Source organism: Argentina anserina, chromosome 6, assembly GCF_933775445.1.
Source record: "Argentina anserina chromosome 6, drPotAnse1.1, whole genome shotgun sequence".
In the NCBI taxonomy this organism is placed as follows: domain Eukaryota; kingdom Viridiplantae; phylum Streptophyta; class Magnoliopsida; order Rosales; family Rosaceae; genus Argentina; species Argentina anserina.
Genome location: NC_065877.1, coordinates 26142341 through 26168866, shown reverse-complemented (window position 1 = coordinate 26168866; position 26526 = coordinate 26142341). Strand labels below are relative to the sequence as shown.

Below are 26526 nucleotides of genomic sequence, written 5' to 3'. Positions count from 1 at the left end.
CAGACAGTGAGACATCTCCAACTTCCAGAGGTGAACTGAGAAGGTGGTTGAGGGTCGTTCACATCAAGGAGGACGAGACGCAGCACAACAAGTAGGAAATGAAGCTAGGAACGCTAGTGAACAGATAAGCGTGGGACGGAGCCAACATTTTCGGTGGCGCAGATAACATGTTTGTGAAAATGCTTAAGAGAAGTTTTATTTTCATAGAAAATCGTGTTAAGAGAGTTGTGATCGACTAGTTTGAGATATAAAATAAGCATAGTGTTTGACAGGTTTTAGGGACATACATCAGAGTCGAAGGCGCCGCCGCACAAGGAGAATCCACCGACGTTGCCATGTTGGCGACGAGCGCAGGTACAACTGCGTGTCCATGGGCTTTCTTGTGTCCACTGGAGGAGGCTCCTCGTCCTTAACATGTTCCCAAAGAAAAAACCTTTACCTCTGTTCTCTCCAACTCAATTGAGGCTTCGGTCTCTCTAAGCCATTTACTTGCTCCGGTCAAACGCGGGGACATGACTTATGTTAAGATCAATGAAACTCTCTACCAGGAGCAACTGAAAAGCTTCACAACCAATTTGATTGGTAGGTTGTTATTGCGTAAGAGTTCTGTCCCAATGAAAACATATGTTCTCAAGGGTTTACTTGCCGATTTATGGAAGCCATCAGTGCCATGGAGTTTAGTTCCACTCGGGAAGGGCTACTTTGATATTCACTTCGGCACTAAGGACGATTTACGCAGAGTTTGGGGGGGGGGGGGGGGGTCGTACATGCACTCTGCCCGATGGTTTATTTCGATTGTCGCAATGGAAACCTGACTTTGTCCCTGGGGATGTCCTTCCACAAACACATGCCCAACTTTGGGTCAGGATATATTGTTTGAGCCAAGATTATTGACATCCTCGAAATCTCATGGAGATTGCTCGTGGAGTGGGTACGCCCTTGTAGTTGGACAAAGCTACCAAGGAGCGTGAGTTCGGTTACTATGCTCGTGTGCTAGTAGATGTTGATCTTGCAAGCGAACTGCCATCTTCACTCATGGTCGAGCATGAGGCACATTGTTTTCCTATTGAGATTGTTTATGAGAATATGTGCACTCATTGTGGTATGGCTGGGCATATGGCCGATCGTTTTAGACAATTATAAGGTGATCCAAAGTCTCGTCATTCTGAGAAGCCGATTTCGAAACCGAATGTCCGACAAGAATACATAGTAAAAGAGAAGGTTTCAAATGATCAAAGTATAGAGACTCAACCATCAGTTAGTCCAACTAAAATTAATGGTACGGTTCCATCACGTACAGAAACATGTACAATGATAGCACAAGTTGATCAAGAGATGAATTTTGAGTCGAGAGACATTGATAAAGGGATAACTATTGAAGACAGTGGGAGAGACATTGATGAAAGGAGAACTATTAAAGACAATAGGAGAGTTAGTACTCCGGATGATAGAGCTTTGGTTCCAAGGCCATGTACTCTTACTTCTAGTGAAAATCAGTTTGTCATTCTAGCTCAGGAGGCTATTGTGGGGGCTGCTAATGAATTAATTGAGCAATTGGAAGACTACGTGTTCCAGGGGCCAAATGCTCAGACCCTTGATGAAGAGAACTCAATGGTGGTTACTAATGAGGCTTTAGATGATGTTGAGGGTTCATTCCCCACCCCCTCAACGAGGACAGAGGACAATGCAACTGTGGTTCGAGAACTGGAGGATGGTATGACTGTTATTCTTTCTAGATCCCAGCAAAAGAAGTAAAAAAAAAAAGTGTGAGAATTTACTATAAGAACAAGCTTTGGACCATTACCCTGCCCGTAACAGGGTTCCCACCTCACGCCTTAACCTATGAAGATCATTTTTTGGAATGCTCGGGGTATGGGCAACGCCCCCACTCGTTGAGTCTTGAGTATGATGGTTCGCAAATACAAACCTGCTATTATTGGTATTTCTGAACCTTTTATTAATTTAAGTTCACTTAAATCTTCTTTTTGGCATTCTTTAAAGATGTTTCTAGCAGATGTGAATGACAGGGGGGACCAACCTCTAAATATCTGGCTCTTATGTGATCAAGCTATTCAACCTACTGTGTTACTAGCTACAGACCAACAGCTCACAATTTCTTGCACTTTGGACAATGTTAATTGTATTTTGACTTGGGTTTATGCAAGAACTACGGTAACAGAGCGTCGCCGGCTTTGGGATGATCTACTTCATGTTAAAAATGCCTTTGTTCAGGGACCCTAAATAGTGTTGGGTGACTTTAATTGTGTCCTAGGTGCTCATGAAAAACGAGGTGGAATTCTTCCCAATGCCGTTTCATGTTCAGACTTTCAATACATGTCAACTAATTATGAGTTGGTTCATCTTCCTACTAAAGGATTGCCTTATACCTGGATGAATAGAAGGGGTGTTGGTGCAAGTGTTGAAATGAGACTTGATCAGTGTCTTAGTAATTTCTCTTGGATGGATGTTTGGCGCAATTTGGAGTGAACTACTTTTCCTCGTTTTTCCTCAGATCATTGTCCTCTTTTAGTGTCATTTTCAAAGCTTATACTTACCCAAAGACCACCATTTCGGTTCCATCGCATGTGGCTAGATCATCCAAGTTTTCTTTCTTTGGTGAAGGAGGTTTGGCAGAGTTCTCATTTTTATGGTAATTCAATATTTGTTTTGGCTTCTAAGCTGCGGACTCTTAAACATCAGATTCGTGTTTGGAATAAAGTTGAGTTTGGGGATGTAAACGTAATGGTAGAGAAGTCATTTGATGATTTGCATATAATTCAGCGGGAAATTGCTAGCTTGGGTCCTTCTGATGACTTGCTTTCCAGGAAGAGTGTTGCCAGTACTCAAGTTCATGAGGCTCTTTTGCTTCAAGAGTGATAAATCAAGGATAAAATGGCTTACTGAAGGTGACTGAAACTCTTCTTTCTTCCATGCAATGGTTAAAGTCTGACATCTTAAACAGTCATTATCAATTATGAGAGATGGAAACAGCATTATTGATGACCTAAAAGAGATTAGTGATCATGTGGTAAATTGTTTCAATGGCCTCTTCACAACATATTCTTTTGTAAGAGACACTGGTCTAGTTTCTCAGGTAATTCCTAATCTCGTGACTACTGAGGATAATGTTATGTTAACAGCCATTCCCACATCTGAGAAAATATTTCAGACTATGTGTTCCAAGGATCATAATAGTTCTCATGGTCCAGATGGTTTTAGTGGAATTTTTTTATGAAGTGTTGGTCACTTGTTGGTGTAGAGGTAGTCCAAGCTGTTCATAGTTTTTTCAATACTGGATACATTCTCCCCCACTTCAATTCCAATTTAATTATCTTGATTCCTAAAGTCCCTGGAGCAGGCACTGTAACGCAGTTGCGTCCTATTGCTATATCGAATTTTATTTTCAAGCTTATCACAAAGATTTTAGCTGACAGTTTGGGAAGTATTGCTACTCGGATTATTTCACCCAACCAAAGTGCTTTTCTTAGAGGCCGCACTATTATAGACCCCATTATATTGACTTCAGAATGCATTAACCTCCTGGATTGTAATTGTAAGGGCGGTAACAATGCAATTAAGTTTGATGTGCAAAAGGCATTTGACACGCTTGATTGGGGTTTCTTACTTCGGGTTTTGAAGGCTTTTGGTTTTTCAGATCATTTTTGTGACTTGATTAAAGCAATTTTGGGGTCTGCACACTTATCAATTTTAGTTAATGGTGAGATGGAATGGTTTTTTCCTTGTTCTCGTGGTGTTCGTCAAGGAGATCATTTGTCACATATTCTCTTTTGTCTTGCGGAAGAGATTTTAAGTAGAGGTCTCACTAAGTTGGCTGAGGATGGACTTATTGATTTACTATCATCTCATCTTGGTATTACTCCACCCTCGCATGTTCTATTTGCAGATGACATTATAGTTTTTATGCGGGGTACCAAGAGATCTTTGAAGAATCTAATTAAGTTTATGGAGGAATATGGCTTGAATTCAGGACAAAGAGTCAATAAATCTAAATCGCTTGTGTTCTTTGCAAAATATGCTCACCGTAGACGCTTTGTTATCCGGAAAATTTAGGGTGTAAGCATGGGTCTATTCCATTCACATACCTTGTGGTTTCGATTTTCCAGGGACGTCCTAAGAGGGTGTATTTTCATGTCATTGCAGATAGAGTAAGATGCAAATTGTCCTCTTGGAAATGTTCTCTTTTGTCGCAAGCGGGGAGGATAGAACTTATCCAGTCAGTGATTCAAGACATTTTAGTTTATAGTTTTCAGATTTATGAGTGGCCGGCTGGTTTACTTCATGACCTTCAATCTTGGATCAAGAATTTTTTTTGGATTGGAGACCCTTTGAAAATAGGCATGTCTCTTGTTGCTTGGCGTCATTGTTGTAAACCCAAAGAGGAATGAGGCTTGAGATTACATGATCGATTTGAGGCTAATCGTGCTCTTCTAATAAAGAAATGTTGGGAGATGCTCTATCCGGCCTCTATTTTGCTTAGAACTCGTTTTTTGAACGATGATTTCCAACCTATAAAGTCTTACAAGAGATCTTCAGTCTGGTTGAGTGTTGGTGATGGTAAGAGGATATCTTTTTGGCAAGACAATTGGTTGGGTGAGCCTCTTGCTACTAGTGTTGGAGTAAGTAGCTCTATTCAACTTCATGTTAAGGTGAATGATGTTATTGTTGATTCTCATTGGGTTCTTCCAGCATATTTTATTTCTTCAATCCCTCAAGCAGCAGAAAAAATTGAGCGCATTGCACTGCCTGATGCAGACACATCTGACTCTCTTTTATGACCGCACTCTTCAAGAATTCTGACAGCAAAATAAACTTTTGTTTTCTTCTCAAATCATGGTGAGCATAAAGATTGGGATAAAGTGATCTGGAGTAAAGCAATTTAACCCCGCAAAACTCTTGTTATTTGGAAGGCTCTTCGTGGGCGTTTACTAACTGATGATGTTTTACAATGGTAAGGTTTTTCACTTCCATCTCATTGCTCCTTTTGTGGAAGTCATGTGGAATCGGGTACACATCTTCTTTTGCATTGTTCTGAAATTTTGGCTTTATGGAAATAAGTTTGCCTTCTATTTTCTCATTCATTCTCGCCTTGAGGTACCCTTGATGAAGTGTTTAATGATGTTGGTGTTTCAGCGTTCCCAAAACCTAAACGTCGACTTTGGTTTCTAGTCTCCTGTAATCTAATTTGGTTTATTTGGATAACTAGGAATCTGGTGCGTTTCGAATGTAAGATTTTTAATGTGTTGGAAGCCCAACGTCATCTTTTGGAATTGTTCAGAGAGTCTGCTTTGCATTCTTTTCATCCTTACAAGAAGCATCACAATATGCATATTTTATCTATTCCTGGTATCTCACAACTGTCTGCCAATGCTACCAGCTTCATCTCGTCCTTTAATTAAGGGTTTCTTGGCTGAGGGTTTGCTATTTGCTAAGGGTTTTTATATCTATGGTTTTGCATGGGTGGGTGTACACATGCGGGATTGAGCTTTTGTTTATCCTCTTTGTTGGAATTTATCAGACATAGGAGGTCAGGTTCTTTTGTCTCCCCTCATTTGTTAGTTGATTTCAATAAAAAAAATGTATTAGCTAAAAAAAAGGATGCTTAAGAACCAGCAAAATAAAAAAGGGGTTCTTATAAAAAAGTCATATTTGCTACGTGAAATTAGAAAAAAATCAAGTAAGATTTTAATATTAGAAAAAAAAATTAGTTTTCTAAATTACTTATAGCGTTACCCCTATTTTTTGCCAAAATTACAAAGAGTGCCACTGCCTTTTTTGTTCGCCACAAAAGTCGGTCACCAGCTTCATCTCCGACCCGCGGCCTTTGATTAAGTCTAGATTGAGGTTGACCTCATCGGCGTCATCAATGGCGAGATCAATTCTGGCGTGCTCATCGAGGATGGAGAGAGAGATCCCGAGGATGCAAGCTTGGTCTTAGGTTCGCTTTGAGGCCGAGACGCCGACGATGTCAGTGAGGACGCTGGACGCGAGAAGCCTACTGAGTTTTGAGACGACAAAGGCGGTGGTGGAGTGGTGTCAAGGGCGAGGACCATGCTTAACTTGAAGAGACGACGACGAAATGGAGGTGGCGGCGATGACGGCGAGTTGGCTACTGTAACATCAAAATTTCATAACGATAAAAAGATCTGAAGGCAGTGACGAGGGTGACGATTTGGAGACAGAGGCGACGACGCTGGGACGAGACGACTTGTGTTGCTACAGATCCAGCTCGTTGGAGAAAGAAATGGTGTTGCTGCAGATGCAGCTCACCGAAAAAAAACCAGATTTTGGTAAGGGAGAAGATGATTAAGGGGTGGGTGTCCACATTAGTTTTCTAGGTGCCCATGAGAAATCTAAATTCTAACCCCTTCATCACCTTGACATCTAGTACCATCACCGGCCCTCGCAGCTGGTCTCAAACCCCTCACCGTAGCTGAAGCTTTTCGAGACCGCTTAGAATTCTTATATTTTTGTCAGCAAGAATCACATCACCAGTCGCAGAACAATGTTAGTGTGGCTAGTAGTGTGACAATTAGTTTACCCGTTAAACTATCTATCACATTACCCGTCACTTTACCGGCCACACTAATTTTGTGTTGTGACAGGTAGTGTGATAGATAGTGTGATAGGTAGTATGACATGTAGTGTGATATGTAGTGTGATAGGCAGTGTGACAGACAATGTGCTGTAACAGGAAGTGTGACAAGTAGTGTGATAGGTGTGTGACTACTGGTGTTATGTACGACAACATGAGTGTTGATATTTGGATCGTATTAGTTGATTTGAGAAGTCCAAGATCACATACCAATAAATAAAGGTTCGTTATTTCTAGTCTTCTTCTTCTTCTTCTTCTTCTTCTTCTCACAATATGAGTGTGACATGGGTTGTGAGAGCGGGTGTGACAGTGAGTGTGACAGGTAGTGTGATAGCGGGTGTGACAGATAGTGTGATAGGGGTTGTGACAAATAGTGTGACAGTGGGTGTGATAGATAATGTGACAGGTAGTGTGATAGGGGTTGTGACATGTAGTGTGACATCGGTTGTAATAAGTAGTGTGATAGGAGTTGTGACAAGTAGTGTGACAGCAGGTAGTGTAACAACAGTTTTGAAAAGTAGTGTGATAGGGGTTGTGACAGGTATTGTGACATCGGGTATAATATGTAGTGTGATAGGTAATGTGATAAAAGTTGTAACAGAGGTTGTGACAAGTAGTGTTACATGGGTTGTGACAGGGGCAATGTGTGTGACATTGGTTGTGACAGGTAGTGTTATAGGTAGTGTTACAAGGGTTGTGACAGGGGCAATGTGTGTGACATTGGTTGTGACAGGTAGTGTTATAGGTAGTGTTACAAGGGTTGTGACAGGGGCAATGTGTGTGACAGTTAGAGTAATAGGTAGTGTGATAGTGGTTGTGACAGGTAGTGTGACATAGGTTGTGACAATGGGTGTGACAGTTAGTGTAAATAAATAATGTAATAACTTCTGTGACAGTGGGTGTGATAGCAATTGTGACAGTTGGTGTGACAGTTAGTGTAAGAGGTAGTGTGACATAGTCTGTGACAGTATGTATGACATATCGAGAGGAAATGTGAAAATATGCGAAATTTTGTTAAAATTTAAATGAGATTAGTATAAATATGCTCAGAATGAAGAGAAAATCTAGAATTAGGGTACCTTGAGCTTTGGTTTCGTCGGAATTGCTTGGAGCACCGTCATCGATGGCAGCAACCCTTTGCGATGGTTGTTGTGCCTTATACGGTTGGTCGATTCGGAGTGGGTAGTATATCAAATTAAAGAGGAGAGCAAGATCTTTCTAAAGGTACTAATTTCGTCAAAATCTATCGCCGGACGGGAAAATGATGACCGAAATTAGAAAAAAAGAAGGAAAAAAGAAGAAGAGAAAAATGGAAAACAGTTTAAAAAATATTTTAAAGTGACTTTTTTTTTATTTTTTGACATTTTTCTAATTTCTACTTAAATGTGATGACATCTTTATAATTAATTCATTAGTGATATTTTTATAATATAAGTTGGGAGATGGTACATTTTTATAATTTGCCCAATAAAAAATAGTATATACATAGAGTGATGCGATAAATCAAATACAATAAATCAAACACATATATGTGACGGAACATATTGACAACAAACCTTGCGGGAAACATTTACAAAATGAGGAGGACCTCATCGTTTGCCGACCTACTAAATGGATTAGAATTCTAACCAGCTTTAAGCCTCTCAGGTCCTTGAGATAGATTGAAGCAAACCCTGAAACCAGAAGAAACTTAGCTTAGAATACTGTAAGCCTGTAACAAAACAAGTTTGCACAAACAAGATACATATATGGACTGTACTTTTGGACCAATCAGCCAAACACTACAGAACCATACTTATATGCCTGCAAACAAATTATTTTCCAGCCTCCACAGATGCAGCATTGTGAGTCACAATCTGGTGCCAATCTAAATTTTAATCTCCTATAAGCACAGCCAAGTGAAATTACTTGGTCTTGATCTACTATGCATTTGCCGACAAAAAGGCTTGCCTCTGAAGGTCCTGTTTCTTCAGAAATTACAGAACAAGCACCTGCTAATGGAACTTCTTTTATAGCAACAATGATAACCCCAGCCAAAATTAACTAATGCAGGAAAATACGAAAATAATTAAATACGAAACAGTAGACACAAAGTTGTAAGGCTTTTGTTTCCCTTCTTTCTTTTCTGAACAAAATAAAATTGAATCACTAAGAGGTTTGGCAATTTGTGGAAATGGTTACATTTAAACCCTATAAAGCAGGTTAGAATTAGTCTTTGGCCATCATCGCCTCAAGCAATTGTAAGACCATTTGTTCTAGACATTATTTTGTTACAGATTGTGGTAGAACCTATATTTTTTAGATCAATGCATTTCCATGCATGCTTCAGTCCCTAAGATCCTACAGAAGTACAGGGATTAGCCATGAAAGTAACAACTGGTAGACAAAAAGTTCATTACCCAGGTAAACTGATGATCTAATGACCTCATATGACAGTAAGTCAAACTAAACCATGATACCAAAGAAAACAGTCAGAAGCCATAACTGATTTGTCTATGCTGCAACCTCTTGTTGACAATGGACTTTTATTAGCATTTGAAGCATTTCATGTCACAGAAAAACTGTTGACCGATAGCCCATTGCCTCCCAAATGAAACCCAAATCCTTGATTGTTTATAGCGGTACGAGAAGAGATGGGATTGCTTTGGGAAGTTGGGTTTTGAGCGTCTCCTTGGACTTTTGTTTCTGAGATATGTAGGAAACTATAGCTTATCTTGTAGCTGTCATTTAATCTATGTGGACTCCTCGTCCACCTTTTTGTTTTTGTTTTTCTTGATCTTTCTGATCTTGCTTTTGGAATAAAATCTGAGGGACTCCTAGTCCTTCTTATCTACAGAATTACTATTAAACTGCTTAGATAAGTTCAAACATAGAAACAAGATTTTACCTTCTTCGAAAATAAGGCATGTTCCAATAGTTTTGTCCCATTCCAATCTGTGAGCAGAAAAGAATTACACAAAGAAAATCAAGTCAGAACACATCATCAACCTTCAAGCCATTTAGTAATATTGAATGAAAATGATTACAAGGCTCGAACGTGGAAAACTGAAGTGTGAATAAGTATTTAAAACTGCTATTCAACTCTCGTGAATATTTAAACAGTAAAAAGCGAATCATGAATATGCATCTGGTCATGGTTTACATAAAAGAAAAAAGACACCAGATGTGAACTACGTTTTACCAGACAAGTGTCCAGTCATGAACTACATATATCAAGCAACCCACAAGTATATGTAAATGTTCGGATATAAGATAACATGACCTGATTCAACGCAGTCCAATTCATCATATTGAATCTTCTAGGGTAACTGAAGCGATGGCTTGATCATGTCTACCCAGTCATTCAACCATCAATCCAGTTTGTCAATCTTCTCTTGAATGACTCCCTTCTCAGATACATAGCCCTCACATTCCATTTGAAGTGCCAAGTCATAAAGAATATCATGAATTGACTCCAAGCCTGCTTGCATGATATTCCCTGCTGAGAACACAAAAATCTTATTCTCAACCTGAATACAGCTCTGCCCCCGGATTTTCTTCAAACCCTTTGCCTTGGCTGAGATCCTCACTTTGGCTGAGTCTTCCCATCTCCCGCTAGCAGCATAAATATTTGACATCAACATGTAGCTCCCAGCCATTTCCGAGTTCGTATTGAATATGTGGGTGACAGTTTCTTCTGCAATATCTGTATTTTTGTGCGTCCTACAAGAGTTGAGAATAGCGCTCCAGACACAAGAATTAGGTTTCATTGGCATGTTTTTCACAATGTTGCTTGCTTCTTGCAATAACCCAGCACGGCCAAGAAGGTCAACCATGCAAGCATAGTGCTCCATTTGGGGTTTAACACCATAAACTCCCAACATTTGATCAAAAAGGTGGCGACCCTCAGTAACTAGCCCAGCATGACTACAAGCAGAAAGAACAGCGATGAATGTTATGTTGTTTGGTTTGAATCCCATTTTGACCATCGTATGAAAAATTCTTAGTGCATTCTCACCGAGTCCATGCATCCCATAGCTGGAAATCATTGTGTTCCACGATATCAAGTCCTTACTGTCGAGATTCTCAAATACTCTATGCCCTTCCATAAAATTACCACATTTTGTGTACATATTAATCAAACTATTTCCAACCAAAATGTTGCTATCTATCAATGCCCTTACCACATGACCATGAATTTCCCTGCCAAGATTAATTGCTGCTAATTCTGCACAAACAGATAATGTACTGGATATAGTGACACAATTGGGCAGTACTCCTGCTTGCTGCATCTGCCGAAAGAGTTTCAGAGACTTCTCCCCGTGTCCCTTGGATGAAAATCCTTGAATAACAGCACTCCAACTTATGATATTTGGGGTCATAACTGGATGAGCATCTAGCTCGGAAAATATTGAAAAAGCCTCATCACACAAACCAGTTTCAACATATGAAGTGATCAAAGCATTCCAAGTCACAAGATTTTTGCTTTCCATCACCGAAAATAACTTGTATGAACTTTCTACATCTCCACATCTTCCATACATGCATATTAGTGCATTTTTTACGAATAAGTACTCTTCGAAACCACCTCTTACAACATATCCATGAAGTTTCTTACCCTTATCAACCACAGCTACATCAGCACATACAGATAACACCACAGCAACTGCTTCAGCAGTTGTCTCTATTCCACTAACCCTCATCATACCAAACAACTCCATGGTCTTCTCATTGCGACCACAACGAGAATGGCTTGACAATAATGATGTCCAGGTCACAGGGTTTGGCTCCAACCCATCTAACTTCATCCTATTAAAAATCTCAGACGCACCATCACAATCATAGTTAGAGGCATAACTAGAAACTAAAGTATTCCAAGAAACATAGCTTCTCACGCTCATTTGATCAAACAGTTGGTGGGCACAGTCCATTCTACCAAGCTTCCCATACATTCCAATCAATTCATTGACAACATGGAGATGATTCTGAAAGCCCATTTGTACAACATGACTATGCACATTCTTGCATAGCCTAAACCTACCCATAAATGCACAGGCTTTAATAACCAGGGGAAGAGTAAATCCATCAGCCCAAACTCCAAGTTTTCGCATCTTATCATATAGTTTGAGTGACTTTTCATAAAACCCATGAGATACATTAGCTCTAAGAACTGCATTCCACAATAGCATGTTCGATGTATCTTGAAACTTGGTAGTCTCAAAAACTTTCTGGGCATCAATGGCAAGCCCAAGACGTGCATAAACATTAATGAGCCGGGCAGTCAAGAATGCCGAATGACATGTGCCCATGGTCAAAATTTGGGAGTGAACTTGTTTACAGTGTCTAGGAAGAGTGCATTGCTGGAGAAGGTGATCAAAGAAATTGACAATGTGGGTAGTAACGGATGGGGACGATATGATCTGACCCGGGTGAATATGACGAAAAGTATTCATCCCAGCATAGACTCTACAGTCTCTCAAATTAAAAGCTACTAAAGGAACTTGTAGGCTATAAACTCACCAGCTTCAACCTGTCATTTATAATCAGTACTGGTTGCATTGTAACTAAATCCTGAGAACCAAGTCGATTCAATAATTAAAAGGACATTACAGAATGTTTCATGCCGAAAAAAAAAAGATCAAACACTGCATATTACAGACACATTCAAACAAGTCAGGCATGCATTAACCAAATGGAATGTGAAATCAAGTCCTAATCAGGAGCTACAAATACTGATAAAAAAACAAACAACTCTATGCATAAAGCAATCAAATCACATATACCCAAATCATATCTTCACTCCAATCATATAACTCAATCACTAAAAACTCATACTCAATCACCAAAATCCCAAACACCAATACCACATTCATATACATGCAAAACATTCACTCATAATCTCAAGAGTTAGAATGAAAACCTGTAAACCAGAAAAGGAAGCTACTCCAGTCCTTAATGAAGCTAACAACCTCCCAACTATTAAGCCTTCTCAAATCTCAAGAATTAGAACCCAGGTACAGCAGTGGTCATCTCTCTCAGTCTCCCTGGTTGGATTTTGGGTTAAAACTTGAAACCAAAAAAACACGCAGCGTATTTATCGGGGCCCCGATTACTCAAAATACGACATGTCGTTGAATAGAGAGCTGCTGCTTCAAATTGGACACCGAATTACAGGGCGGCGATAAAAGAATGGAGCACCAATACTCAGGCGGAGGAGGAGGAAGCGGGAGCTGGAATATGATCCCCAGCGTGGCGACCCAGAGTAACCCATCTACTCCCTCCAGTCAGGACCATCTCTACCTCCAACAACACCAACACCAGTTCCAACACCAACAGCAACAACAGCGTCTCCTTCTCCAACAACAGCAGCAGCAACAGCAACAGCAACAGCCGCAGCATCAGTCTCTCGCCTCCCACTTCCATCTCTTCCACGTAAGCAAAAAATAGTCAAACAAACCCTTGAGTTAGAACTACTTGTGTTTATCAGTTGTCGCTGAATGTTGGACTCTGAATGCAGCTGGTGGAGAAGTTGTCGGATTCGATCGAGAATGGGACCAGGGATCAGCAGTCTGATGCGTTGGTATGATTTATAGTTTTGTTTTGTTTTTGGAGTTGTGAGATTTTTGTGGAGGATTTTGGGGGTTGGGAATTTGAAATGTGTGTGGTGGATTTTTGGTAGATTAGTGATTTGAACAGCCATTTCGAGAAGTGTCAGCAGCTGTTGAACTCCATATCCGGATCCATTGCTACCAAGGCTATGGTAATTGATTACTTTTCAGACATTGCTTTTGTGTGATGGTTTTGGTAGTTAGTCTTATTGTGAGTTTTGATTAATGTAGACAGTGGAGGGACAGAAGAAGAAGCTCGAAGAGAGTGAGCAGTTGTTGAACCAGCGGAGGTATAGTGTAGCAAACTAGCAATGTAACTTGCTGATTGAACGAGATGATGTTTGTGATTTTGCGCTGAATTGAATTTTTATGTGCAGGGAGCTGAATACCAAGTATAGAAACTCTGTTGTTGACCTCCTCAAGTCTCAGCCATAGCAAATTGTAATGCACACACCTCTCTCATGCCTGTTGTTTCCTTGTAGAGCTCATAAGTTTTATGTTGTGAGCACTTGACTGCGTGATGTATTTGCATTTGAATTGCTCTTATCACTTGCAGAGTTGCATACTAGTAGTTGAAGTATGACTTTTGGGGTAGTGCTGACCAATTTCTTGCATTTCATGGTCAAAGTTTTGTCTTGTTGCTCATTAGTCTACCGATATACACTTCACATCAGACTTGCCTTAAGTGCTTAAGCGGATCATAGCTTTTGCAAGTGTTTGTTTATTGTGCTCATAGCTTGTGCTCAAGTGTTTGCTTAAGCGGTTCATAGCTTAAACGGCTAATTGCTTATATTTTAACATACCCTACATGTATTGACTAAAAACTGATTTGAAAGAACAAATGATATATGTAGTGTGAATAATTTTTAAGGTAGATTGAAACAGTTTCTCACTATTGCTTTTGATCTTTGTCATCCGGTTCTGTTGCAGTTTGACTGTTTGAGCTATGCACAAGCGAAATTATGAGGGTTTGCTGGAAAAGTACCCCAAATTCTATCAATTGGTACATTAAAGCTTTGTCAAGTTGTTGTATATGGGTGCTGATTGACTCTCAATCCATCTGGTTTAGTTCAAAAATAGTTGCAATTTCCTCTGCTCCTTTTATATCTGAACTATCAAATGGAATATGATGGGCTTAAATGCTAGGTGTAATGAAATTCAAGCCCTTGACTACAATTTGGTTACTTTTAAATATACGTATTTTCTCTGTATCTGTTTCTATGAATGAATGGAAATTAGCTGGCTTATCAGTACTATATTATTAGCTTTGTTCTCTGATTTTGTTTGAAGCAAGGTTAGAACAGCACATGAACTGTATCTTGTAAGATGAACCAAAGCTAGAGTCCTAACCCCCTAAGACAATGATACTTAAGTAAGCATTTCAGAATTCAGAACATGTACGCATTTGGATTTGATTGAGACCTAACTTCTGATGCCTAGAATTAGCCTTATTTGATATTGAAGATACTCTACATTTTTTACAGGTCTGTAAGAGCATCCGCAGCGGCGAGCAATTTTGCCGGCGTGCTCGAGCAGGAGGAGGGACCAGCCGGAGGAGCTCGAGCAGGAGAAGGGGAGGCTCGCACCGGCGAGCAGGAGGAGGCGAGCTGCTCGCCCAGTCAACCCAGCCGCGGTGCTCGTCCGATCGCTCGAGCAAATTTTGCTCCGGCGTTTGCTCGATCGCCTGGCGGAGCCCACCGCCCGTGGGTGACGTCAGGCGCGGGCGAATTTTTTTTATGTTAGGCGCGTGCAACGCACGCGCCAAAAAAAAAATCGAGCCAATGAATGGCTGCCACGTGTCAAGCAGATTGGCCAACGGTCCAATTGATCTGGGCCTTCCATTTTGAATCTGAAATTTCGATCCAACGGTCAGAATTAATTGGCAACGGCTACTATTTGATCATAACGGAAATAAACCCAAAAAATTGTAAAAAAATCCCCAAAATTTCAAAATTCTCCCAAAAAATTGCCTATAAATACTACTTCAATTTGTTATGAACTCACACCAATTTGTGCACAACAAATTTCACATCTTCCTCCATCTCCTCTCTCTTTTCGTATCTCCTCTCTCTTTTCGTTTAGCATTTTTTTCTCAAACAATGGGCACCCATTGGCTTCCTTCCGAAGATTTACAAATGTGCATTTCTTTTGTCCGTCATAGCATTGATGAATATGACGGTAACAAACAAAAGAGGGACAAATTGTGGGAGACAATTCATGGCGATTATATGCAAAATTGGGTGCTAGCACCGGGTGAGAAACCTCCGAAGGAGCCAAGGACCCGAATCGCGCTCGCTTCTCACTACAACAAGTTCAAGCTACTATTGCAAAAATGGGGCGAATGTTTGGCGGCATCACGACAACGTATAGCTAGCGGCACTTCGCTAATGGACGAAGTAAGTACATTGTGTTATCATATATCAAAATTTTTATTTGATTATATGAATTAAATTATGTAATTTATATCTAATTTGTTTAAATATATAGCATTGTTTACATATTTAATTATTTGAATATATCTAATTTTATTTACATTATTTATTTTATTTAATTTGTTTAAATATGTAGCATTGTTTACATTATTTGTTTTAATATATCTAATTGGTTACATTATTTGTTTTATCTAATTTATTTAAATTATGTAATCAAATAAATACCTAATATAAATTTTTTACATCAGGAACGACAAGCTCAATCATGTTACTATAATGCCAAGAAGAAAAAGTTTACACACTTTGAATGTTGGGAAGTGGTTAAAGATCATCCATCTTTCGTTGCGGTGCTACCTACTACTCCATCTCCATATGCAAGTAGTTACCACGGTACTCCTTCCGCAACTGAATCATCTCCAACCATCAATTTGGATGACGACCAATTGAATGAGACACCTCAAAGCAACACGGCAACTCCATCGAGTCCACCTAGACCAATGGGAACCAAGGCGGCAAAGGAAGCTAGGCGCCAAAAGAAACATGGTAAGACTCCTATTGAGCAACGGGTGGAGGTTTTGCATACCATTGCAAGTGACCAAGCATCATGGCATACCAAGAGGCTAGCCCATAATGAAAGTGAGCTTAATTATTATGCGGAGTACATAGACATTCAAAAGCGAAAAGAAGCAAGGGCGGAAGAAGAGTTACGATTGAAGAAACAAGAGAATGACACAAGGATCATGACAATGGATTTGGAGGCTATGACCCCAATCTCGAAAAGGTATTTTACCAAGAGGAAACTAGCAATCCTTAATGAAGGAGAAGCTAGTCAAGATCAACCTACCGATGAAACATATTCGGATTGTTATCACCCAAATCGCGTGCTTTTTCCATAGTAGTTATAGTATTGTACTAAGAATAAATCTGGGCTTGGCTCGTCATTTTATGTAATTTAAATTTTTCGAGAAATAAAATGCAATTTATTTATTAAGTTGAAATTGAAATACACATTGGGTGCATCTAAGTTGATTTTTCTCCGTTTTAAGGTGTGTTATGGCCTTTAGAAATACTGTTTTTCAAGTTTAATACCCCCAGTAGAAGTTTACTACCTCTAGTAAACTTTAGTAAAAATTTTACTAACCCCAGTAAACTTTATTTTTTGCATCTAAGTTGATTTTTCTCCGTTTTAAGGTGTGTTATGGCCTTTAGAAATACTCTTTTTCAAGTTTAATACCCCCAGTAGAAGTTTACTACCTCTAGTAAACTTTAGTAAAAATTTTACTAACCCCAGTAAACTTTATTTTTTGCATCTAAGTTGATTTTTCTCCGTTTTAAGGTGTGTTATGGCCTTTAGAAATACTCTTTTTCAAGTTTAATACCCCCAGTAGAAGTTTACTACCTCTAGTAAACTTTAGTAAAAATTTTACTAACCCTAGTAAACTTTATTTTTTGCATCTAAGTTGATTTTTCTCCGTTTTAAGGTGTGTTATGGCCTTTAGAAATACTCTTTTTCAAGTTTAATACCCCCAGTAGAAGTTTACTACCTCTAGTAAACTTTAGTAAAAATTTTACTAACCCCAGTATACTTTATTTTTTTTACATCTAAGTTGATTTTTCTCCGTTTTAAGATAAGTAAGTTCTTTATGCTTTTACCAAACGGGTATTCTCCTCATCTTATAAGCTAAGGAGCTTATAAGCTCCCCCAAACGGGCACATTAAATTAAAACACATACTGAAATTAAACACAAGCTTAATAATTAAACACAAACATCATGAAAACACACAATAAAACATATTTAAAGTATTTCACCGGTTTCTACTCTCCAAATGTGTTTCACCAAGTCTTTCTGGAGCTCTCGATGGATGTAAGCGGATTCGAGATCGGCAACACGGTCGTGAAACCGTTGTATATTAGCTCCATCTCTACTGATTGGCTCAAAAAGAACTCGATTCCCTTGTGCATTCACCGGCCCATCATAAACCCGGAAAGCCCTCGATGGGTTTTGCAAGTCTTCTTCTTCTTCCTCATCATCATCCTCATCATCCACATACTCTTCCTCAACAATCATGTTATGCAATATAATGCAAGCTAACATGATGGTAGTCATTACCGATTTGTGGTGCAATGTACAACTATGACGTATAATTGCCCATCGAGATTGCAAGATGCCAAATGCCCTCTCCACATCTTTCCGGTATGCCTCTTGTTTCTTTGCGAAGAGCTTATCTTGCGGCGTCTGGGGATTGGACATTGTTTTGACAAATGTAGAGTACCTTGGATATATTCCGTCAGCCAGATAATAAGCTGTGGTGTACCTCTGTCCGTGGACTTCGAAGACGACAGTTGGGCCTCTTCCGGCAAGGATCTCTGAGAACACATTCGATAGGTGGAGCACATTAATGTCATTTTTAGCTCCAGGACAGCCAAAAAAACTGTGCCATATCCACGTATCATACGAGGCCACTGCCTCTAGGATAACCGTTGGGCGACCCTTTCGGCCAGAGTATGCCCCTTGATAGGCGGTTGGGCAGTTCTTCCACTCCCAATGCATGCAGTCGATGCTTCCAATCATACCTGGAAAACCTCGGCGTTCTGCTTTAGCTAATAGTCGCGTGAGGTCTGCCGGTGTTGGACTGCGGAGGTATCTTGGACCATAGAGATGAACAACTTGGCTGCAAAACTCCTTCATACATTTCAGGGTAGTCGATTCCCCCATCCTTGTAATTTCAGTACACTGATCTGCGGCTGACCCGTACGCTAGCATTCGTAGAGCCCCGGTCATCTTTTGTTGGGGAAGTAGCCCTAGCAAACCAGTGGCGTCTTCTCTTTGATGCCAAGACATGTCGTGGTTGCAGAGGTCCGTCATGATAATGTTGAATCGGTCTCTGCTCATCCTGTACCTCCGACGAAAGTCTTGAGCGTCGAAAATTGGACGTTCGATGAAGTAATCTTCCATGAGATTGTGTCCCCTAGATAGCCTTTGACGTGGCTTATTCGGTTTTTTACCGCGACGTGAACCGCTTGGTCGTGTTGATTCATCATCGTGTTGTGCTTCCGCCATGACCACCTGATTCACGAATGATTGCTCCATATCGTCATCCTCTTCTTGTTGACGTTGTCTCCGCCTGAAAAAATTGTGAAAGCTGAAAGGATTCATCAGAGTGATGAACAAGGAAATGTTGCTAAGTGTTTAGATTGAAGGATGAGTTATAATGAGTGATATTAGACGTTTTTATAGCAAATTGGTCGAAAATCTTATCAGAAATTTGGTCCAATTATTTTGCTGACAGTGACACGTGTCAATTCTCTACTAGTCGAAAATCTTATCGGAAATCTGCTCCAATTATTTTAGCGACAATGACACGTGGTAGTGACACGTGTCAATTATCTATTAGTCGAAAATCTTATCGGAAATTTTGAATAATATCGAGTCGATAATGACACGTGGCACATTATTATTGGTTGTAAATATATCTGATAAAAAAAATTAATTATTACACAACAAGACAAAATTGAATTGCTCAAACAAATTGTAAATGGGTGTGTGAAAAAATCGATTTGCTTGAGCAAAATATGAAATCGATTTGCTTGAAGCAAAATTTGCTTCTGGCCCTACCATTTGCTTGAGCAAATGCAATTTATGGGTGCGGATGCTCTAATATGCTATATTCGACTGCCAACTATAGCACCTTTTTCTCAAATAGTAAATGGCTTATTTTTGTGACCAATGTTAAACTATGAAGCAACCATACATGAATATTGTTTTTTGGGTTATATGAACTGAGCCCGTCTCTGTAGTTGTATGGCAGCATTGCATCCAAGAAAAACTTAGAAGTCTTTAAGCATACAGACAATCACATATAGAAGCATCAGTATATTACAAATTTAGATTCATACAGTTCGAACTATTATGATGGAAAATTAAGTAGGAGGGTAGATTCTATCAGGGCAATTGAGTCGGGAGTCTAAAGTCTTCTCCACCTCTTTCCTCTTCTCTTCTTTCTCCTGTCTAGCTTTCTTTATCTCCTCGTATACTTCTTCCTCCTGGAAAACACCGACAGACCTCAGGACTATCAAAGACGAGGGATATCGAACATTCGAAGCTGCGTTATCTTTGATATGATGCAATCGAGAACCATGCAAAGCTAGCCTACGTTTCTGATTTTGTGAGTGGCAGTCCGCTTAAGGCCATGAAGGGCGGCTCGGTTTGGCGCCTTGCTGGCGAGAAGTCGCAGCAGCTCTGGCTTCTTGGCACAACAAGCAGTTGCACTGCCTGCAGAATTCTTGATACCTCCACATCTCTTTTTTTTTTTTAAATAAAAAAATAAAAAATAAAAGCACTGGAAGTTAAACGTCCAATCTTGAATCGGGGAAACTATGAAAGCATTTAGTGTTGAGTATCGACTCTCAAATAAAATCTAGAGTAACAATATTCCGGTAGATATGAATTAAGCAAGTCTATTGAGTTTGACTGTCATGAATCTATGTTGATTCTTCTCTATATCTACTTCCCTATATTGTTCGATGTTGATTGTTTCACGTCTTACGTACTATTGAGAATCTACATGTATATATACCTCTATATCTACTTCCCATATTGTTCAATCCTTGTTTTCTTCTCTATATCGATCTACTTCCCTATATTGCTCAATGTTGACTGTTTCACGTATTCCTATTGAGAATCTACATATATGTACCTCTATATCTACTTCCCATATTGTTCAATCATTGTTTCATGTTTTAGTTCTTTGTCTTCGTAAAGGTGCCAATATCTTAGATTTCCATCGTACCTTTTAAGATTCTTCTTACCGTTCTTGGATCAGAATCACCTAAACTACCACCTTATAAATAGTACATTCATAGCATACCTTGTGTACGTTGATCGAGCCTATCTTGAGTATATTCAGCTATTTACTTCTTCTTTGCTTCAGCCATGTCTGTGAAGAAAACTGTCACCATCATAGGCATTGTGTGCGCAGTCATCGTAGTCATAGGCGGACTAGTTAGTTGGACAACGGTCCCTCCCAACAAGCCTAGAATCACAGTCATCAATGGTTCTCTTACCCAGTTCTATCTCAACAACAACACTCTCTACTATAATCTTGCACTTAACATTGCTTTCAAAAACCCTAGCATAACCAAGCCGATTAACTATAAGCACATCGAAACCACTGCAAGATACATAGATGAGAGATTTCCTTTAGAAACTTTTACTTCAAGCCCCTTTAAGCAAGGCGCCAAGGACACAAATGTACTTTCACTAAATTTTCAAGGCCAGCAGATTGTGAAGTTCTCAGAAGATGTTCTCTCTCAATTTCAGTCGGAGACTGTTGCAGGTGCTTACACTATTAATGTGGCGGTCGTTCTTCAAATCCTAAAATTCTCTTACAAGCCACACACGTTGTGTTTGCTCAAGGTTCCTTTGAGGTTTAATTCTACATCTACAAGTGGTAGTTTCAGGGTTACACAATGTTCAGTGCAGAAAAACTGAAATTCAATGATCGAGTAGCCCAAGTCACTTGTCCTCGAATAGTCGAGCTCGTAGTATTCTAATATTTAAGTATTTCCTTTTTCTTTTTCTTCTTGTGGTCGGAAATAGAATGTTTTTTGAGAAATAAATTCAAAGTTAATTTCCCTTTTTGTCAGAATGTTTTCAATTTGGCTTACGCTTATGTTTACTCAAGGGATATTATACTTTATACCAACTAAATCTTCTGATCAAATTCTCTTAACAATTAATAAAGCTCGATCAATAGCACTTTTTGTTCAATTTCACTTATTAATACTTGACTTGAAGATGCGACTAATTGTATCGAAAAAAAAAAAGATGCGACTAATTAATTATAATTCTTCATGAGTCCTTACATGTTCAATCAATAAAGCAAGGGCAGACTTCAAGTTCCTTGCATGCTTTCTTGAAACTTTGGGTGCATATATGCGACATACTTTAACAAACTAACTACTCATACATGAAATAGAAGATTCGCCATATATCATTGAGTTATATATTAATAAAGAAAATATAAGTTTACCAATTGAACCTGCTATAACTTTGTGAGTTCACGAACGTAATAGTAAAGCCCGGCAGCCAACCCTAACATGTTACGCCGATTTCTCCCTTCAATCTCTAATAATCTCTATCACCGAAGTCTTCAATCCACTCACACTACAAAAAATCTGAGTGAGGGCCACGTTATTGTTTCGTGGGTATTGACCCTACTACCCACAAATATCCGTGCGCATTGCTAATAGCGACTGTGCAGCGATAATTTTTGGTTTCATCGGCTTTACTGCCGTGGCTAAAGCCTAAAATATCACATTTTGCATGACATTCGTGGGATTTTAACAAGTGGACCTCATGTGGGACCTGTCAGTAGAGAACTTATTCAGTTGAATAACATCCTCACCTTTTTTATGTTTCGTGAGAGATATTAGAATATTTTAATCAAATACAAATCCACAATTAACAGAACTTTCGTGACACTAATCAAATAGATTCAAAAAAAAATCATGACTTTTATTGCCAGTATGAATACCATCCAACACAAAACAAATACTGATTATACAAAACCTAGGATACTATAATTGTCTGTGGTTTAAACTAAATTGAAATCTAATAATGATACATCCTTGGGATAATCTCTACTGGAACCCCAATTTCAGATCGTCAGACGCTTGAATCACAGTGCCTGTAGTATCCATGAAACACAAGAATATTAATTTCATAATACACAAAGTATTTTGAGAATTAAAAGACTGCATTGTATTTTGAGACTGAACATAGTAATTTACCTACATTGATAGAATCAGACAAGTTAATACCACAGAAGGATGGTTATACAACATGCATGGACCTTCTTGTTGTGGCTTTGAAATATACATAGATACACAGACACCCATGTCGAACCATTAGTATATGTGTCTATGTATGTGCATTTATGTACGAATATTATCAAATGCACCAATGTCCTAGATAAGATACACTTTAATTATAACAATATCATCCTTACACAAACTTTAAATGATGTGCTGAGTCCACACCAACAGCAATGTCAAGAAGACCCTGAAAGAAATAAAAAGGATATACAAAGTACGTATTGAGGACTATAAGACTGATAACATAGCCAAAACAAGTCAACTATTGCAAAAAGAAAAAAGAACATTCAAATGGAGAGAATGGCAAATTGCACAAAGAAACACCTGTATTGAGGAACCAGACAAAATTACGCAGGCTGAGTTTCTCACAATGCTTTGTACAAATCAATAGGGATTGGTTTCTGTAGTACCAAAAAAATAGTAAATTATAATTAGTCAACACAACATAAATAGAGTTACATTTCTATAATGTGTTGAGTATCATCTACAATATGACATAATATAACTATATCAATAAACAGTTTTACTAATTCCTATAAGCTTGTGTCAACTAGATGTCAAATCACCTTTAACCAATGATAGATTTATATCTAACTTGTGTTCACATTTCAATATTGCCATCAGATTCAGCCTGTAGTGGTTAGTGGTTGTTTGACCTAATATCCAAACAACGATCATAATACATGCTCTCTGAACACAACTAAAACTAGAAATTTGCACAAGTGCAACTGGCATGCTTATACTGTATAGTTATTTACTATAACTTATACATATCAATAAATAGCAAAACAGATTAGTAAACAAAAGTTAGAACTTGAAGTTATATGTGCTCTTGAAGACCTCCTAAACGCCATATTGAGATTCATGATTAATAAAACAGGTGTTGTTGAAAAGTGGAAATCTTCAAATGTAAATCACTGATTTGTAGACAGTTATTTTCGTTTGAAACACTCTAAACACACACATATTGAATATATCAGATGACGGACACCAAAAATTGAGGAGCTACACATGATCGGTGAAAAGATATTCTGATCATTTCATTAAAAAAAAACTCACCGCTAGCATATTGTCTATCTTGTTGTCTATCCTCCGTTGCAAACAGTCAACCAAATGGAACCATTTACACATTGTTAGTAAGGAAAACAAAAATTGAAATATTACGACAAACAAGTAACTCATACCCACCTATTTTTCATAAGAAGGCGGCAACCTTGCTCCGGGGCAATCAAGTGTGGCTGGTAACCATCAGCCTCTGAAACTATTTTCCTTACATTCTGCATAGAGAGATGCCAAAAGTTTCCTCAAAGCAGCAGGTAGCTGGTTGTCAAAGACACCATAAACCCTATCACCTCCGGGTCGCCATGAAGGTAAAATCAAACACAGAGTTATAGTCACATTATAGAAATGCACAGGGTTTTCTTGATTGATTAAAAGAAATAAACCGATTCTAATAAGGGTTAATGCAAGTTTGATTCTCAATCAAACACTCTTTTCTGATTGATGATAAAAGAAAATAACCAATGCATGCCAGTAAACAGGATGTCTATTTTACATTACAAGACTGTGACGTAGTCGATGTGATATAACACCAAGGCATATTACATCTGCTACATTAACTATGAAGAGTATTTGATGCATCACAGTGCTTATATTGACCTCACACAAATGTGGACTTCCGAGTTAACCTATCGCCAAAGGAGTTTAGACTTGTTGCTTTCACTTATCACCAAAGTGTAGTTAATTTGTAAGCAAAGAAAAGGAAAGAAAACAGAAATTGAATTAAGCCTTTGGAGAAAGTCAAATGGTAAAGATCAGCTAGTGGAAAAAATTGGTTTGGACTAGCTATATCAAATGTTGAAACTCTCCAGTATGCAGATGATAAGTCTTGTTGTTAATGGTTGTTAATTTTCTTATGCTTCCATATCAAGCTCCTAAAGTTTGAATCCTTCCTGTAGAACCTGCAAAGGGAAAAGAAAGAAAAGGAAATCATGTAAAATATTTGTGTTCTTATTCTGTATTTTATTTCTGGACGGTGTACCCAATCTGACTGGAAAAGAAACAGCAAAACCTCATCATGGATTAAATGTTTGCAAGTCTATTTTAATTGCAGACATACTTCAATATATATTCGTATGCTTCTGTTTCTTTAATTAATGAATATTCCCCGTGTGGATCTAAAACATGATTAAATCTGCAATGTGATTGTAATGAAACTTAAGCTAAAAACAGATAAATAGTTTTTTTTCTCACAAATTCATCTCTTCTAGCTTCAACTACCATGTGATCATTAGCTCCAATGTCTTAGCCAACACCCAGATACCATTCCAAAGCCTTAAAATACTCGGTCATAATGACAAAATCACCAGCATGCAAACAAATAGAGAACAAAACTTATGGAAGTAAAGAAGGGAAGCATCCAAAAGCTGGGATGTTAACTGATACAATCTTCCTACATAAAACCTCTTACTGTTTCCTGCTTGCAGTATTTAAGTAATAACTGTAAGTCTCAGATTCTCAGATACATTAATCTCAAAACATATTCAACAACTTATTAGATCTGTAGTGTCATTTGAATGATTTGAAATCACAAATAGAGAACAAAACAATGAACCCGAAGTCAAACCTTGCAGCGATCTAGAGAATCCATCTATAAATACCCAGACTGATCGGAGAAGAAGTCTTTCAAACGAAAATTTGGGGAGAGATGAGTTTATGAGATAAGAGATGCTGATATCTGGGATTGGGCTAGGGATATAGTAGCTAAACTACTAGGATATCTGCCTCCACTGGGACAGGAAAAGATCCAAAAGATCTAGATCCGGCGAAGAGGGGGGAGAGGAGGAAGGGGTTGGGCTGTTCTAGAGAGAGTTTGAGAGGAAAGGAGTTTTAGTTTGGTTTGGTTTTAGAGGAAAACTAAGGGAAACTAGCATTTAAAACAGAGGATTAATAAAACTAGCATTTATTTTGTGTTGATGTCAGAGGAAAACTAAGGGAAACTAATATCATATTCTGCATACCCACGTTTTGTATCAAAATATGACATAGTGTTTATATCTAAGGTTGGGGCGCCTCTTCCACAGTATATTTTACTGTTTTGTTCCACGATTTGCAAAGACTTCGTGAAAACCAAGTGGCTGTTGCTCACTTTTTTTGTAGTCACTGAAACCAGTTCTTCACTTCTTCACCAATGGATGACCCATTGACCCACCTGCCTTTTGCAAACTAACATGCTGTAGGTAATTAACTAGCTTATCTTAATGATTTATGCTTTTATGGAAAATATATTTCAGAGATGGAGACGGTGATTTATGTTTGGAAGTTGTGCATTATAAGAAGCCAAAACCATCATTATTAAACATCAACACAGAAAATTTAATGATCGATATGCGCGCACATAAATATAGTAAAATTTGTATAAATTAATGAGTTCGGAACTGACGAAATTTATTATTTTAGTGAGATATTAATATATAAGTAAATTAATAATATATTAATTTATCAATTAATTAATAACTTATTAATTTATCAAGGTATAATAAATATATCTTTCACTTTTTCGAAAAAAAAGTTTTTTTTTTCATGCACCATATTCTTTAATTTATTACGGATACCTTATCAAAAAATTATATTTTTTCTGATGTATTACATTGTCTAAAAGTATTATGTTATTTAATATATTATATTATTTTATTTGATGATAATTAAATAGATGATTTTTTTAATGAAATCCTCATAAATGTAAAATTTATTATATAAATTATGTCATTATTAATTTATATATTTGATGTGGTCTATATGAATTCTCGAATTTCTATTATCTTATAAATTTAACGAATTATTAATTTAACACGTTAGTCCCGAGTCAGGACCGTCAAAAATATTTTTTAGTGATGTTATTAATTAATTAGGTATTAATTTAACGATATTTTACAGTATATATATATATATATATATGTAGCTATAGCATGTCAGCAACGAATTATTAAGGGGACACAGACGGGGTTTAGTTGCAAA

General features: G+C 38.2%; 6 protein-coding genes and 1 non-coding gene across 10 annotated transcripts; 6 read left to right on the top strand and 1 right to left on the bottom strand.

Annotated features, from left to right (window-relative positions):
• Positions 1-1311: 1311 nt before the first annotated feature.
• On the top strand, positions 1312-4071 carry LOC126797169 (uncharacterized). Its single transcript, XM_050523841.1, has 5 exons — positions 1312-1714; positions 2273-2466; positions 2623-2847; positions 2963-3094; positions 3238-4071. Exons 1-5 carry the CDS (start codon positions 1312-1314, stop codon positions 4069-4071), a joined length of 1788 nt encoding a protein of 595 aa, XP_050379798.1.
• A 398-nt stretch (positions 4072-4469) lies between these two features.
• LOC126797168 (uncharacterized) lies at positions 4470-4796 on the top strand. Its single transcript, XM_050523840.1, has one exon. It carries the CDS (start codon positions 4470-4472, stop codon positions 4794-4796), a length of 327 nt encoding a protein of 108 aa, XP_050379797.1.
• A 3357-nt stretch (positions 4797-8153) lies between these two features.
• LOC126799142 (putative pentatricopeptide repeat-containing protein At1g17630) lies at positions 8154-12635 on the bottom strand. 3 transcript variants are annotated; one of them, XM_050526268.1, is made up of 3 exons: positions 9876-12634; positions 9501-9547; positions 8154-8286 (listed from the first exon to the last, which is right to left on the bottom strand). In XM_050526268.1, the coding sequence occupies exon 1, from the start codon at positions 12043-12045 to the stop codon at positions 9964-9966; it is 2082 nt and encodes a 693-aa protein (XP_050382225.1). In that variant the 5' UTR covers positions 12046-12634; the 3' UTR covers positions 8154-8286; positions 9501-9547; positions 9876-9963. The 3 variants fall into 3 exon arrangements, with proteins under 3 accessions (XP_050382225.1, XP_050382226.1, XP_050382223.1); XM_050526269.1 differs by lacking the exon at positions 8154-8286 and having other exon boundaries at positions 8798-9547; positions 9876-12163; positions 12513-12635; XM_050526266.1 differs by lacking the exon at positions 8154-8286 and having other exon boundaries at positions 8798-9547.
• A 112-nt stretch (positions 12636-12747) lies between these two features.
• On the top strand, positions 12748-14456 carry LOC126799144 (mediator of RNA polymerase II transcription subunit 9). 2 transcript variants are annotated; one of them, XM_050526272.1, is made up of 6 exons: positions 12748-13024; positions 13110-13172; positions 13272-13352; positions 13432-13490; positions 13578-13641; positions 14131-14456. In XM_050526272.1, the coding sequence occupies exons 1-5, from the start codon at positions 12782-12784 to the stop codon at positions 13633-13635; spliced, it is 504 nt and encodes a 167-aa protein (XP_050382229.1). In that variant the 5' UTR covers positions 12748-12781; the 3' UTR covers positions 13636-13641; positions 14131-14456. The 2 variants fall into 2 exon arrangements, with proteins under 2 accessions (XP_050382229.1, XP_050382228.1); XM_050526271.1 differs by having other exon boundaries at positions 13578-13643; positions 14121-14456.
• A 1076-nt stretch (positions 14457-15532) lies between these two features.
• Positions 15533-17020, top strand: LOC126799143 (uncharacterized). Its single transcript, XM_050526270.1, has 2 exons — positions 15533-15596; positions 15881-17020. The coding sequence occupies exons 1-2, from the start codon at positions 15588-15590 to the stop codon at positions 16526-16528; spliced, it is 657 nt and encodes a 218-aa protein (XP_050382227.1). The 5' UTR covers positions 15533-15587; the 3' UTR covers positions 16529-17020.
• A 3546-nt stretch (positions 17021-20566) lies between these two features.
• On the top strand, positions 20567-21124 carry LOC126797167 (NDR1/HIN1-like protein 3). The gene has a single exon (XM_050523839.1). It carries the CDS (start codon positions 20567-20569, stop codon positions 21122-21124), a length of 558 nt encoding a protein of 185 aa, XP_050379796.1.
• A 3795-nt stretch (positions 21125-24919) lies between these two features.
• On the top strand, positions 24920-25038 carry LOC126801301 (small nucleolar RNA snoR104). Its single transcript, XR_007672796.1, has one exon. It is a non-coding gene; the product is annotated as a small nucleolar RNA snoR104 (small nucleolar RNA).
• The last annotated feature ends 1488 nt before the right edge of the window (positions 25039-26526 follow it).

Excerpts from the sequence above, each read along its gene's own strand:
- LOC126797167 (XM_050523839.1), top strand. The coding sequence starts at position 20,567 with ATGTCTGTGAAGAAAACTGTCACCATCATAGGCATTGTGTGCGCAGTC.
- LOC126799142 (XM_050526269.1), bottom strand. The coding sequence starts at position 12,045 with ATGAATACTTTTCGTCATATTCACCCGGGTCAGATCATATCGTCCCCA.
- LOC126799144 (XM_050526272.1), top strand. The coding sequence starts at position 12,782 with ATGGAGCACCAATACTCAGGCGGAGGAGGAGGAAGCGGGAGCTGGAAT. Across the intron at positions 13,173-13,271 it reads ATCAGCAGTCTGATGCGTTG|ATTAGTGATTTGAACAGCCA; the intron begins GTATGATTTATA and ends GATTTTTGGTAG. Across the intron at positions 13,353-13,431 it reads CCATTGCTACCAAGGCTATG|ACAGTGGAGGGACAGAAGAA; the intron begins GTAATTGATTAC and ends TGATTAATGTAG.
- LOC126797169 (XM_050523841.1), top strand. The coding sequence starts at position 1,312 with ATGATAGCACAAGTTGATCAAGAGATGAATTTTGAGTCGAGAGACATT. Across the intron at positions 1,715-2,272 it reads GGTTCGAGAACTGGAGGATG|GTGCTCATGAAAAACGAGGT; the intron begins GTATGACTGTTA and ends ATTGTGTCCTAG. Across the intron at positions 2,848-2,962 it reads AGAGTGTTGCCAGTACTCAA|TCATTATCAATTATGAGAGA; the intron begins GTTCATGAGGCT and ends CATCTTAAACAG.
- LOC126797168 (XM_050523840.1), top strand. The coding sequence starts at position 4,470 with ATGCTCTATCCGGCCTCTATTTTGCTTAGAACTCGTTTTTTGAACGAT.